The sequence below is a fragment of the Saccoglossus kowalevskii genome, chromosome 5 (genome assembly GCF_978046115.1).
Source record: "Saccoglossus kowalevskii chromosome 5, keSacKowa6.1, whole genome shotgun sequence".
Lineage (NCBI taxonomy): Eukaryota > Metazoa > Hemichordata > Enteropneusta > Harrimaniidae > Saccoglossus > Saccoglossus kowalevskii.
Window position 1 is genome coordinate 40,182,062 of NC_140645.1, and position 14,318 is coordinate 40,196,379.

Below are 14,318 nucleotides of genomic sequence, written 5' to 3' on the forward strand. Positions count from 1 at the left end.
GGTGGTCTATATGAGTCATACTACTGTCTCTCATGGTGTTTATGTTTTCCCATGTCGGGGCCGTCTATTCTACCACAAAGGGGTGACGCCTACTGTATTTGCACGCGATTTTCTCGCGTAAATTGGCTCCGTGCTCGCCTCTTCATAAAACTTGAAATATGTTAGTGTATTTTTTAGAGGAATGATGAAAGACGAATTTCAGTTATTATTTAAAACCGCGTAATTCAATTAACTGCTAGTTAATCTAAGGATTTAAGAATAGATCATTCCCAATTGTCGTCACGTTCCTTGTTATCATTAACATATTTAAAACTAATTGCTTGTTTTACTCTCACTCCGCATCACGGTGTTTTACAATTCCACGTGATAGTCCTGGGTTGGAAGAGTGTAACTACAATTCTATTGATTCATTTCTTTGCAGCCACGCTCTTCGTGGTGACAGTTCTTTATATCAGATGTACTGTAAAACATGTCATTTTAGCTAGCACATTATTTTAGCTAATTTAGCTAACAGGACAACAGCTGACAGTACGAATTTTTTTTTCAAATCTATTATCAAAAATTAGTAGTGACACTAACTCACCAGCGATAGATTGACAGCATTGTTTATGCCAATTAATTAATTAATTGTGTGATTGACTAAATTTACGAAAATAAATGATGAATTAGTATTAATTTTTCTCGCGCCCTCTAAAACGTGTGGCAGTATGTGCTTTATTTTAAAGTTTGTCACATCTCGTGAAAATGAAATCAAGTTGTTAGCATCAAAGAACTAAAACACAAAAACGCATTCAAAGAATGAACACCAACTTTTTGACAAAGTTGGTGGAATAAGATGGTGTGAACTTGTATATTTCATAGACGCACATGAATCAGTCACGTGACGGACAAGCTGGTGTACATGTATACGGCGTCTGGGAGGTCCAAGTGATTGGCAAGCCAAAGTAATTAGCATCATAATAATTGTTATTAACGCAACATGAAAGTTTGTAGTAGCGTGCAAGTGTGGACATTGCCAATAAATAAACTATGATAGTTTCACATTGAAGGACGTGTAACATGGGAAGCTCGACAAACACCATTATTCCGTAGTACCTCCCTTCCATGCTCCGCCCTAGACTAATAACAAAGTTGTGAGATTGCTTGTACTTCGTGTAGCGGGAACACTACTATTGTGTCAACACATTCCTGTGCAATCGGATTTGATCTATTTCCATAAACCAACAATTTTAAAAACAAAATGAACATTATTTGTTTTGTTAAATTCCTTGATTACTTCCCACTTCTCTGCATATTTTTCTAGTACTAGTAGTTCGTTTATATTATTGTTAAACATAATATTTTCTTCATGTTTATATCTAAATCTTATAGATTACATTTTCCGTTATGTAAATACTAGTAGTAATTTTCCTTTCCTTTACTAGTACTTTGTCATTTTCTACTTCTGCAGTCTGTGCCATGGACCGGACTAGTCCATATAGACTATTTCCATGGTTCATACCAGAATTATTACCTTTGATTTTTTTAAGTTCTGTAAATATGGTCTTTTTAGTGAAATAAATAAATGAATAAAAATAAATAATAAACTATGTGTACGATTACGGTCTTTAGTGAATTTATTCGGGATTTATGTCGCGGATTTATGTAACGGGCACAGGCTATATTCGGCAAACTATGTTTGCTGGTATTCAAAACATCGCTTGTATGGATAACATTTTCACGATCTGCGGTTCGGGGAGGAAATCGTAAATTATATAAAATCAAACACTGTTATCTAAATAAAAAGTTTTTTTTTTTTTTTTTTTTTCAAAATCCGTGGACGTTATTAGAGATTCGTTACAGTCACTGACGGGGTACTTGCGTGTCCCTCGAATAGGCGAGCTTAGCAAGAATAGTGCTAAATTTAACATGAATACATTTTCAAATATTGATCTTATAAAAAAAAACTACAAACAGATTGATTCGATAGGGAAGGCAGGTTATCGTAATACTTTCCCCTTATGAATTTAATGCAGTTTGTAATGTTTACCTACACCACGCAAATTATAGGCTGTTCTATTCCATAATTGTTTAAAAAAATACATTTCACATATTTCACAAAAAATATTTAGCAACTTTTCAAAGGCATCATATGAATGTCAGCAATAACACTGTACGGGTCTAAAATTTAAGTAAGTGTAGAAAACAAATACAGATTCGTGACCGGAAGTACGTTCCTTCCCACGCTTGCTATACGACTCTATCGCGTGCATGGTATGAGTAGCAATCAGAAACTTACTAATATATTGCTAAAATTATTTCCAACAAGGTGAATTATGTAAACAACTACAATCGTTTGATCAAATAACGAGTTTTCGCCTTATATTTACGAATGTAAGCAAGTTCTAAAGGTCAATGTGATGAGTTAGACTGGCAGACCTCCGTGACTTTTTGTTTTACCGGAAGTTGTCACTGCATTATGTTATCCGCACGCGGGATGCCGAACCGAGGCTATAAAGACCGCAAACTTGATCGTGAATAGTTTGTATTTTACTCACATTTCTGAAGGTCAAATCGCTGCCTGTCAATCACCATGACGTGCTATGGTGTGAATTTTCCCTAATCGCAGCAGTAAATTGTTGAATAAGAACTACTGGAACTCTGAATTTGGAAAGAAACTACATAAAATTGCATGTGAAAAATGTTTTTTTAAGTGAATTAATCGTTTCGACCCAAGATGCTAAGGCTTACGAGCACGAGTATATGTTTTCGGAATATCCAATAATACTTTTTTACGTTAAAATGTTTGTGCAACATTCTACATTTTGTATGTGTTTTCTGTCGTTTTTATCCACCTAGACAAACTTTATTGGTCTTGAGAACATTTTGACAAAATTGGCTCTCATTTTCAATGGGTTAACCAGACTAAGATACAAAGAAGAACTAAAACGCCAAGGCATTGATATCAATCAATCAATATTTCGATTTTCTCTATTCAATAACTGCTACCTTCAATACAGAACATTTGAAGATAGGCGGCGATCTTAAAATAGAAAGTTTGCCTTGCACGTCTTGCAACGTGCATTGAGTATAAAATGGTCATTGCCCCTGCCGCCATGTAAGGTACACATTAAAACTAATTACGATTCAAACATTTAATAGCCCCCGACAACGATTACATTCTAACTCACGGGATTCCAAGGGCCAGGGAGATATTTTCCCACCCTTCGTAATTTTAAATGGTTTTTCACAGTGTGTCTTGTCTCGGTGCCAATAATGACGTATACCTTAGCTGTGACTTGTGTCAATCTTCCATTACCAGACGATGGGAACGCAGTTTTAACTCCTTAACTTAGCTGAGAAATGTCGTTCATACAGAGACTATTGTAAAACTAGCATATTCTTATTTGTGTTACTAATATAGTCAATTATTCTAAATGCAATTTATTTAATCAAAATATATTCATGCAGCAATGAGTATATTGGTATTTTAGCTAAAGGTGTAGCGTAATTCACGTGTTGCACGCCAAACTATCGGCCTCCACAAAACTACGTGTTATAAGTATAGTCGTTACCATGCTATACCAGGTACAATAACGATACTAGACGTCTGATACTAACCAGACAGCTAGGGGTGCTTAATATGTGGTAGGTCGTTTAACATCAGCTGGGCGTAACAGCGAAAAGTGAATTCACGTTGTGTTCAGAATGCTACAAATACTAACAATGTATTGAATATTGCGAACTCATTACTCGTTACTTAATACTTTAATTATGTTTCTCAAGCCTGAATAAACTTAACACCTCACAACAGGAGCTCTATACAAAGCTCTGCTTACTTTTGGATATTATAGCAATGTTCCAAAACACACACACACGGGAATCTGACACGTTAGGAATCCGCCGTATACGTCGGATTGTTCATTGGGTTGATTCTCTGCGTTGTTTACATCGGTTGTATCGCTGACGATACTAGGAATGACAATCAGATATTACTATTGACGCTGTCAGCACTTGCGCTGCGCTGGGCAGAAATTGTTATGCATAACATAATTTCAAATCTATGCTTCATTGCAGATATATATCTAATGTTGTTCTTGCAATGATTATATATATATATAGGTTAGACTGACGGGTCACATCAGCTTACTCTCACGTGGAGTGGTGTCAGGGGGCTCAGTCCTGGGTCTCGAAGCGACGCCCTTAGTTTAGTTTGAACCCAGACCTCTGATACAAAATGCCGAGTTCCGGGCTCACACTTCGATCTGCCTAGCTGTTGATATTGATATAAAATGCCGGGTTCCGGGCTCGCACTTCCATTTGCCTAGCTGTTGATGTTGATATTTACCATTGACTAATTCACACTTTATCACAGCGTGTCACGGGCAAAGTCTATTATTGTACAAACCCTGAGTATTCCGTTCACCTATCGTAATTGCGTTATTTGAATGTAAAGTATGAAATTAAAACATTCCCATTACAAATTTACTGTACACACAAAGGACAATATAAATAAGAATTGTTTTTTTCCAGAATGCGCGTTCATGCATGGAATCCAGAGGCAGAGCTCAAGCTGAAGAATACAATTCACGTGCCCTGGTGTAGAACTATAAGGAACTGCATTTTCGGTAGACTTCATGTGGCAGAAGCGCCAGAATTGGGTAACTATTTTGTCGCATGTTGATGTACACAATAGAATATGCTTTGTCGTTAATTGGCGATGTGTTTTTGTAACACAAACAATATTATTCATTTTTTTTGAAATAATGAACAGAAGCAATCAAACCGTGTTTTCATAAAAAAAACAGCTGAGTGCAAACACAAAGAAAAAATATCCGGCGACCACATTTTTTATTATTATTATTCATTTCTGTATCCTAACGTCACTAACCAATAATAATAATAATAATAATAATAATAATAATAATAATAATAATAATAATAATAATAATAATAATAATAATAAAAGTATGAAGTAAATTTGTGACAAAAAAACTGAGTAGGTTTTTACTTTAAAGTGCGCAAGAGTTTCGTCAATGCCTGGTGTGACGTCACGTTGGCACAAAATATCAAGATTGTCATAACGCCATTATGATATGAAGGTAATAAGTAAGTAGTAAAATGCACTGGATACACTGTAACTGACATAATTAAATTGTCACAGTTTGTATTGTTGCACACTTCTGCAATACAACTAATTACCCATATGTTCAGCGAACGAAAGAATTGCTCAAAGTGTGTACTAGGGATGATGGTAATGCTACCGCTAACGCCACAATTGTTATCCAGCACGTAGTAGGACCATTCTCATGCAGAATGTATTAAATTACTGCCCCTTGCTGATTCCGTTTGTTCTCAGTTACATAAGTCTCACCTATTAAATGTTATAAAGGCTAAGTTGTAAATCCCTGGGATTGTATAGAATTTAGAGTCATTATTTTCTGCCTTATTCACTCTTAGACTTGTATTCTATTATGTTCCTAATTTGGAATCGAATGTGTCATATTATGTGTGATAATAGTAAGAGGATTGCGATTGGCTATGTCATCGACCTATGTAATGACACCAGTAGTCATTGGCCAGTTTTAATCACGTGTCAGCTTCGCAGCATCATTATTTGGACCGTATTTCTCATCTCAGATTCCTTTTTTGGGCATTAAAACAAAAGATGACCGAGACCTGTAGCCGATGTAAAAATTATGTCTATTGCTTCAAAATTAACGAAAAATATAAAAATATATATTAATATATAATATGTTTAAAATGTTGGCAGGGACAATTTTCGGATCACATACGATATTAAGCAGTCAACAAAATCAATTTTTGAAGTAGATTGCTGGCATTCGACCTAATAAATAAAGGCAACAAATTTTCAAAAATATTGTTTCAAAAGAGTCCCATTATTATTAATTACTACAAAAGTCTCAATGTTTCGGGTTTTCATCACAATATGAACTATTTGAAAAACTAGTTTTGAAAAACAATCCAGTGGAAGCCATGTTCAAGAATTATTTCATAACAGAGTTTCCTGATAATTTGTGACAACGAAGTATTTATCTTGTAACTACTTACGGTTTGTTTTCACTATGTGTTGTAACCAAATACAATTTTGAGATATAGTGAGAACTGTTTACCATAGTAACAAACGGCAAATGGTTCAATAATCACCATTTAAAAAAAGTTTGATCTGGTTTTGTGTGAAGTAGTTTGGTGACTATATATTTTAATCTGGGTTTTGTGAACAACAATATAGAATAAATTTAAATGATAGCCAAGCATCTTAAGAAAGGTTCGAGCTAATAAAGTCAGTGTAAATGTATTGACCGGGAACATGGGATTGAGTGCATACAAAATGCCTGAGGTTATGCGCACAGAAGGAGATATACAGTGTGAATATTTATAAACATTTATACGCTCCATATACATAAAGTATCATGGTAAATCAAGTAACCCCATGGGCTGTATTTGTATTTTTCAAATTCAATTTCAGTCTCGATATGGCCCTGAATATGACACCATGATTAATGAAATGGAATACACGGTGAACATGTGCGAAACACGAGGAAAGGTTAATACATGTATCCACGACTTGCAAAAGAGATATTCAAGTTAATATACAATATAGCCCAATCTGGTGGAAATGTAGGCACAAAGGCTCCAATCAATTCTAATTAAGTAAAATGACCAGCCCGTGGAACTGGTTAGTATCAGTAAGATGTTACAAGATAATACAAACTTGCTTCGTTTTATTACAAAGTAATTCTGGTATAACGTCACTCTTATTCTACCTATCTAATACAAATAAAGGTCTCTGAGTGGTTCATTTATAGTTTTTGATTAAATTAAATTGTATTTTGTAAAATAAAATGACTGCTTCGTTTTATTAAAAAAAACGTGAAACAAGGATGGTTTGGTTTGTTCTCAGGGATGCGAGTAAACCATTTGACCTTTTTACCTCTCGTTGACTTCGTTGTAACGTTCTACTTATCGTAATGGCGTGGTAAGCGAGATGTTCAATGAGCTGCTCAGCATGTGTTTGTTTGTTTGTTGTTTCAAGCCAGAGGCTCTTCCCAGAAATGACCTCATGACGGAGACAGTATTTGTAGATGGCGGTGTTTAATATGGCGGTGTTTTGTTTTAAAGACTCACATGCATTTTTGAATAGCTAAGCATAGGGTCTGATAATATTAATGATTTAAGTGGATTCGTGAAGTCCTGTCATTTTACTTCTCCCCATTTTGTACTGTATTTTTTCAATTTCCGAGCAGCTCCGAATATCCTCGATTGTCCCCGAATGTCTCATCACGTGTTAAGTAAAGTATTTTACTCATCAGTTCTACGTCCGAGGTAGGTTCTCCACAGAAAGTTAAAAATTGGACCCTGAATAATCGTCTCGAAAATAGCATCACTTTATAAATACTTTATTTTTGTTTGGAATTTATTTTCGAGATTCAGTGAAATTAAAATCAAGCGAATATACCTTCTTACCCATATTTTACACTCAACTTGTCAAAAATCAATGAAAATACATTTCATACAAAACACCTAAAAGTCTTTTCAGCGAAAATTAATTCCAGCTAAAATAAAGTATTTTACAGTATTCAGTACCCATATACACTCGTACATAGATTGCCTGCCATGAGCAGATAACTTTATCTGCAATATTCGGGAGATTGATTGTCATTCATTTCAATTGCATTCTGGGAAAAGGAATCTCGAATGTGACTACGCTAAAACTATCAGCAAAATATGTACATTCCAAAAATAACGGTGTCGTCTGTGAAATTCATTGTTACTAACTTTAAATTAGTTATAAGTACCTTGGACCAGTGGTTACATTTGCAAAAAAACACTAAATAAACGGCAAGGTAAATATTACGTCAAATTATAGTAAACACGTACTGCGTGCGTGACTCGAACCGACGCTCGCGTACGTCACCAAATCGCCTAGCTTCACGTCACAACACGTCTTTGCCTCGGCCACGGCTGTGTGCTGGGCCAGCCTGAATGGGATGTTACCATTAATGCGCCCATGTCGTTGTAAACAGCAATGCTTTTAGGAAAGTAAAACTAAAAACACGGTGTCTGTACTATTTAAATTATAGACCAGTTGAATTCCACAAGTTTTTTCATTTTTTTTTTTTAGATTACCAGACTTAAATTGAATCGAAATAAATTAATTTCCGCTACATATTCTTTATCCCATCTATGCAACTGTAGAGGCGTATGATGTGTTTCGTCCCTCTAGGTGTGCCTCACAACTTCCCTGACATTAGTTAACGACACTGTGATCACACCATAACGGACGTTCTGCCGGATTCTAGGATGGGATATTGGCTATGTGCGGAAATGATATTAGCTAGTGTGCGGAGATGTACGTAGATAATCAAACGAACGAATGGATAGTGAGTGACATAGACTTGCATATAGAGCCTTGTTTATTTTTTGGTGTTTTTTTCCAATAAAATAAGATGTTATGGGAGTGTATTTATGGCAAAAGCCAAGTTACCGCGAAAATCGGGTATCGCGAAAAAAATACCTTGTTTTCCCGGCTATTGAAAAAAAATAAATAAATAAACAAGAGACTGTACGCAAGTCATAAATCGCAATGATTTTTAAATTAGTGGTTTTAACTTGAAACGTTACATCCTTTATTTTGGGGATGAATTACGGGTGTCTTGTCATATTATGACGACATGATTCTTCCGATTACTGCGAGATCTCGCAAAATGCGTGAAAATGATTTGATTTTGAACTTTAGTCTCCTTTTTTATAGTTGCATGTCGAAATAGCGAGTTTTCAGAGGGTATTGAGATAACCATATTTCAGCAAAAATGACTATCATCAAATGTGTATAGCACATTATTGAGCGCGGAAATTACCAAAAAAATACTTCCACATTTGTCGATTTCCACGCGATGGGGTTGAGGTCACTACGACGCTGATGACCTTTGTTTTTTTCTGTCTTTTATGTTCGATTTCACGCATAACGCGAGATCTCGCAGTGAACGAAAAAAATTCTATTTGTTGATATCGATCTCGCATATTCGTCACCACTTTATGTGGAAAATGTATATAATTTATTACAAAAAAATCAATACAGTAGTTTTGCTTATGGGCCTTAATTCATGCACTGAGTAACACAAAAGTTTTAAGTTCAACAATTTCACTAATTAAGATCTCTGTCTCTTCACTTGAATGCTTGATGCAAATTTCATCTAACTAGTAATTTTCAGCAGTCATCTCAGTCAATCGCGTTACGTATTTATAGCGATAGAGGGTGCTGTTCATATGAGTATGAACATTGTGTGATAAGACGGACGGATACTCACTGTCACGTCCCAAATCCTACCAGTACAAGACAATGCCTTACATTCACAGCTATGTGACGGAAAATTAATAATAAGTACCAAATTGGCCGAATAATTAACAATAAATTAATAGAAAGTGTGTCGGTTTACCTATCGGTATATCATATCTTCCGTAATACGTGTTTGCCGCTATGTAAATACATACCGGAAGTTGTACCAGTATGGTGCTTAAAGGGCGGCAGTCGTCGTGCCGCGTCCTCTTCGATATGGGACTCATAGCGACGTATACAACGCGTGTAAAATACATTGTTTATTTACATGAAATTCGAACACGTGCTGCGCGACGACCACCGCGCTTTAAGGCATTGTTACGCAAACGGCCCCAAAACTGAATATCGCAATGCAGAACACTGATTTCCTAGTCAATTACATTGCTTATCAGCTAATTATCTTGTAATGCAGTTGCCTGGGAATACCTGGTAATTCGTTGTAAACAACGGTCGTTTTGTTATTCAAATCACGTTTATTTTGGACCATGTCAGACCAGAAGGATTTGCTCCATCGGATGAAAATTTCGGCTTCTGAAATAAAATAAAATAAAATAAAGTTACACACATTTATACATTGGGTTGTCATGTAAACAGCTTGAATATATACATTATTAATTTGTAGTTTAAAATTATAAATTTTGCTTCAGTTGATATTCGAAATAAAATAAATTGTCGATAATTGCACGGAATGCACAAATACAATATCGAATACTTTCATTAAACACAAAACAGTATGACGTAGTATTAATGACGTACTTTCGGCTATTTCCTGTTCTACCAGTGATATGACGTAATTGTCATCCTTGTATTTGTGAAGGTCACTAGACAGCGCCATCACATCATTCACAGTGTAGAGATGCGGTACCATGTCTTTCAGTGACTTGATGATTTCCTGTAAAAATAAATCAATTATTTTGATGGAGTTACAAGATATAAACCTCGTAACGCGTTTGTTTTGAACATCGTTAAGAGAACTAGTAACTTCAAGTCATAATTACAGCAAATTATTTAACATAGATTTCCAGACTTGTGGTTAGATTGAATTTTAATTATATTATGCATTATGATGCTGAACTGGTGTGTTGCACAGAAATAAATAAATAAAACTTTTCCCCAGATTCGATCAATTTTTCGACTGCAAATTATTTCGTTGTTCAAATTACTAGAAAATGGATAAAAACTATCCATATTTACTGGTAAATCACGGAAGTTTTAGACGGAACATGATGAACGCACAGCCCGCTGACGCACGCGAGATAATAAAATCAATGCGATCTTTACTATATGGGGGCCGTTGTAAGGCTGTCGCTGATTGGCTGTGGTTTCAAATACCCCAGGAAAGTGTTCTATGTTCTTCGCGTAATTAGGTGTTCGTATTTAAGGGATTTTCCACACAAAAACGACGAATTCGGCCGAATTTTGTTATCGGTTGGCATAATATAACCCCAACGGACCGTAATTCTGTGACAGATTGGCAATTTAGTCCTGATTTGTAGGAATCTGAAAAACGCGTTTCACAACTTGTATCTTATTTAGTTTTATGTCGCATTCAAGATGGCGGCCCCCATATAGTAAATATCGTATTTATTTTATTATCACGCGTGCGCCAGCTGACTGTGGATGAACGTGCCCCAGAGAGCAAAATACTCCTAGTCAGAGAAAATTAGACAGCTTGTAATCAAGTCTGACCGATTCTGGAGTTTAGACACTAATAAATATATTATTTCAACCAACGTTAGTAGTATATTGTTAGTAGTTATAAACAAACAAACAAACAAATAAATAAATAATAAATAAATAAATAAATAAATAAATAAATAAATAAATAAATAAATAAATAAATAAATAAATAAATAAATAAATAAATAAATAAATAAATAAATAAATAAATAAATAAATAAATAAATAAATAAATAAATAAATAAAAATGTGTCTAAATTAAATGTCTATGATGTTTAGAAACTTACCTGTTCAAATCTTGGATGTGCAACGTATAAACACTTAATATTGTGTGAAGAAATAAAGTCACTAATCGCCATGGCAACTGTAGACATAATTCTTTTGTTTGTAAACAACTGATAATATGCCTGTTTCTCTGGTGTACATAGTGATTGTTTAGAATATGCGGAGTCATTGAGACAACTGAAAAATAAAGCAAAGTTAACATAATATTAGTTGGTCGTGTAATGTAGATGCTTCCTGTAACTGTGATCGCCACATTGTTAGGATGATATAAAGGGCTGACACGATACTATAATGAGTATATCAACATGTTATCAACTTGAACACGTGTCATAATGTGAGCAAAACTCGTAAATATGTACCGAGCATTAGCAGAAACTGAACTGCACTGAATTACGTAAACATCATTGAAATATCGCTTGTCGATAGTTTGGGCCAACCTCTAAATGTATTTCGGTTCTGAATGAATGTAACGATGTTTGGGCCAATTTTTAGATTTATTTTGGTTTTGATAGGATGAATGTCGCGATGTTTCTAATTTTAGTTTTTCAATCTACATTGTAGTAAGTTATTTGTTTGTTCCACAATTGATAATTTTGATGCAAAACCGATGACTACATATTATGCTTCTATTCATACGAATTAACTGTGCGAATTTAAAAAGTTCATAGCTAAAGTGGATAGCAAATTCTCTCAAAAATATAATCGGCTGTAGATCAAAACGATATTGTCACTAGAGGGCGTAATTTATAGAAAAGGTGTACAGGTTAAACGTCTCATTTTAAACAAACAAAATATTATTTAAACAGTATGTAATGCTAGATTTATTTGCCTACATTTCGCTGCTTCGGTTTCTCCAGTGCAACAAGACGTATTGTTGACCGTCACACAGATTATCTACAATTTCTTCAGCCATATCCCGTATATATGGCGCCCTCAGGAGGTGAGAATCAATGTTTCTGTCGCTGTCATCCGGGGCATTGAGACTTTTCAAATCCCATGGGTGGAACATGACAAGACACCTTGCACAGATCGCCTGGCGGTTGTGCGTCAGCGCTAGTTCGGCTGTTTTCGGTACTACGGTAAATGGTGGTAATATGATCGGCATCCTCGCATTCTGGATGTCCCTCGATCGCCGCTTGTTATAATTCCCTCTATAGTACGAATAAAAAAATCCTTTTAGAAAGGGATCTATTAGTAACTCAGTTTCATTGACGACTGAACCACAGTCTTTCACAAAATCTTCTTGCGTTGCTAGGGGCAACATCTTTCGCAGTATTTGGTAATCAAATGTTTCATTGAAGGACTTTTCTTCGAAGCTCTCTGTGTCCAGTTTATGCGTCATAAAAGTTGGCAGCACCAGTGTTCTTTTATGATGTACCGCAAATCGTGCAGTAACGAGGAAATTTTCGTAAAACCAGTTTGGCCCGCCACATTGAATGTAAGGAAATATGTACTTTGTTCCCTGTATGGGTGGACAGTCTTCGGCTAACAGATTCGTATTCTGGTACTGATGGACTGGTTCTGGCGAGGAAATACCTTCAGTCATAGAGCGATCACTGATGACGTCGCTTGTATTTTTCTGTTAAAAAATATTAATATTTAATTTTAGGTGTTGAACATTATTGCTGGGTATCTGAACGTGATTTTTTGCCAAATAAATTAAAGATGAAATATTGCGTTCGCTACCGGTAAGGAAGAAGTGGCGCTATGTTGATGGATTTTACACTGTGTTCCAATCACGGTGACGTGCTTATTATAATACTGAATATGGTAAAACATGTCAGTGTCGCGAAATCATACGAGCGAGCACGAAATACTGGTGTCAACAACAAAATCTCTGCGGTTGAGCTGCCATTGTTAAATGCTGCTAATCCGAAAGTAATTTAGAGCTTTCCCCATGGTAGCTTAAATTGGGATTAAAATAGATCACAATTACGCGTAAATGTGACGTATTTAGTATTGCAGTTAGACGTGTGAGATGACCCCGTGTACCAACACCTGTAAATGTGGACATATACATTAGTAGGCTGAGGTAATCCTCCAATCAGGTGAAAAAAGCGTGGCTATTTTAATTGTAAATACTTCAGGGCCAAAAATCGCATATATTCTAATATAATACTAATCCCCATAGTAGCATAGTGTGTAAACCTGATTTGTAGGTACGCCACGTATAATGATATACGTCGGCGAAAAAGTCATCAACAGTACTTTTGTTTTTAAAATATATACGAAATGTTGTGTTTTGATTATTTTGTGTTGTGTTTCTCTATACACACATTAACAACGTGGACAGCTGCGACAGCAGCGACCTCTGGGTTAAATCCGACCGACCTCGTATTAAACAAGTGTATGTGAAAGGCGATTACTGAATTTGTGTAGAAACGCCATTTTAGGTTGGAATAAAATCTACAGTGTTCAGAGTTACGAGGATGTAATATTCACATGGCTGCATTGAGTGTTTGTATTGGCAGCCATTATCTCTGCTCACAAAATTCGTATCATTGGGGTGCCATATGGTTACTTTGATTGCTTAATTTCCATATGAGTGATTTGAGCGCACAGTATTAAATGGTTATTATACGCCATGTTTTCTACAATGTATTGGGAAATATTATATTATATTTAAGGTTGAGTTCAATAACCACAACCGACCACGTCCTACTCACCTCGGTCGCTGCGTCAGCTCCGTATATCTGATCAACGCTGATGGCGTCTGTTATTGATTCTGACCTATTCCATGATCGATGTTTTGTTGAAATCACATGTGGGTGTCCCCTAATCACACTCCAGTATATTTGAATAATCAGTGCTGTATAGAAACCGAATAAAACAATCGCTGTCAAATGCGTACGATATTTCATATTTAATGGTGTAGCACGTACCATACCTGACTCATGTGCTCCACTACAAATGAGGTCATCAGTTGAGATGCATCAATCCACTGATATACATTTATTTTGTGGCCTGTCCATATTGACACACTTGACTGTATATGTGTATCCCGCAGCAGCAG

General features: G+C 35.7%; 1 protein-coding gene across 1 annotated transcript; it reads right to left on the minus strand.

The window, feature by feature from the left end:
- Nucleotides 1–9,029: 9,029 nt before the first annotated feature.
- On the minus strand, nt 9,030–14,318 carry LOC102806520 (uncharacterized). Its single transcript, XM_006815239.3, has 5 exons — nt 13,972–14,318; nt 12,139–12,884; nt 11,308–11,482; nt 10,097–10,232; nt 9,030–9,871 (listed from the first exon to the last, which is right to left on the minus strand). The coding sequence occupies exons 1-5, from the start codon at nt 14,188–14,190 to the stop codon at nt 9,729–9,731; spliced, it is 1,419 nt and encodes a 472-aa protein (XP_006815302.3). The 5' UTR covers nt 14,191–14,318; the 3' UTR covers nt 9,030–9,728.

Excerpts from the sequence above, each read along its gene's own strand:
- LOC102806520 (XM_006815239.3), bottom strand. The coding sequence starts at position 14,190 with ATGGTACGTGCTACACCATTAAATATGAAATATCGTACGCATTTGACA. Across the intron at positions 11,483-12,138 it reads AGAAACCGAAGCAGCGAAAT|TTGTCTCAATGACTCCGCAT; the intron begins GTAGGCAAATAA and ends TTTATTTTTCAG. Across the intron at positions 10,233-11,307 it reads CACATCCAAGATTTGAACAG|GAAATCATCAAGTCACTGAA; the intron begins GTAAGTTTCTAA and ends TTATTTTTACAG.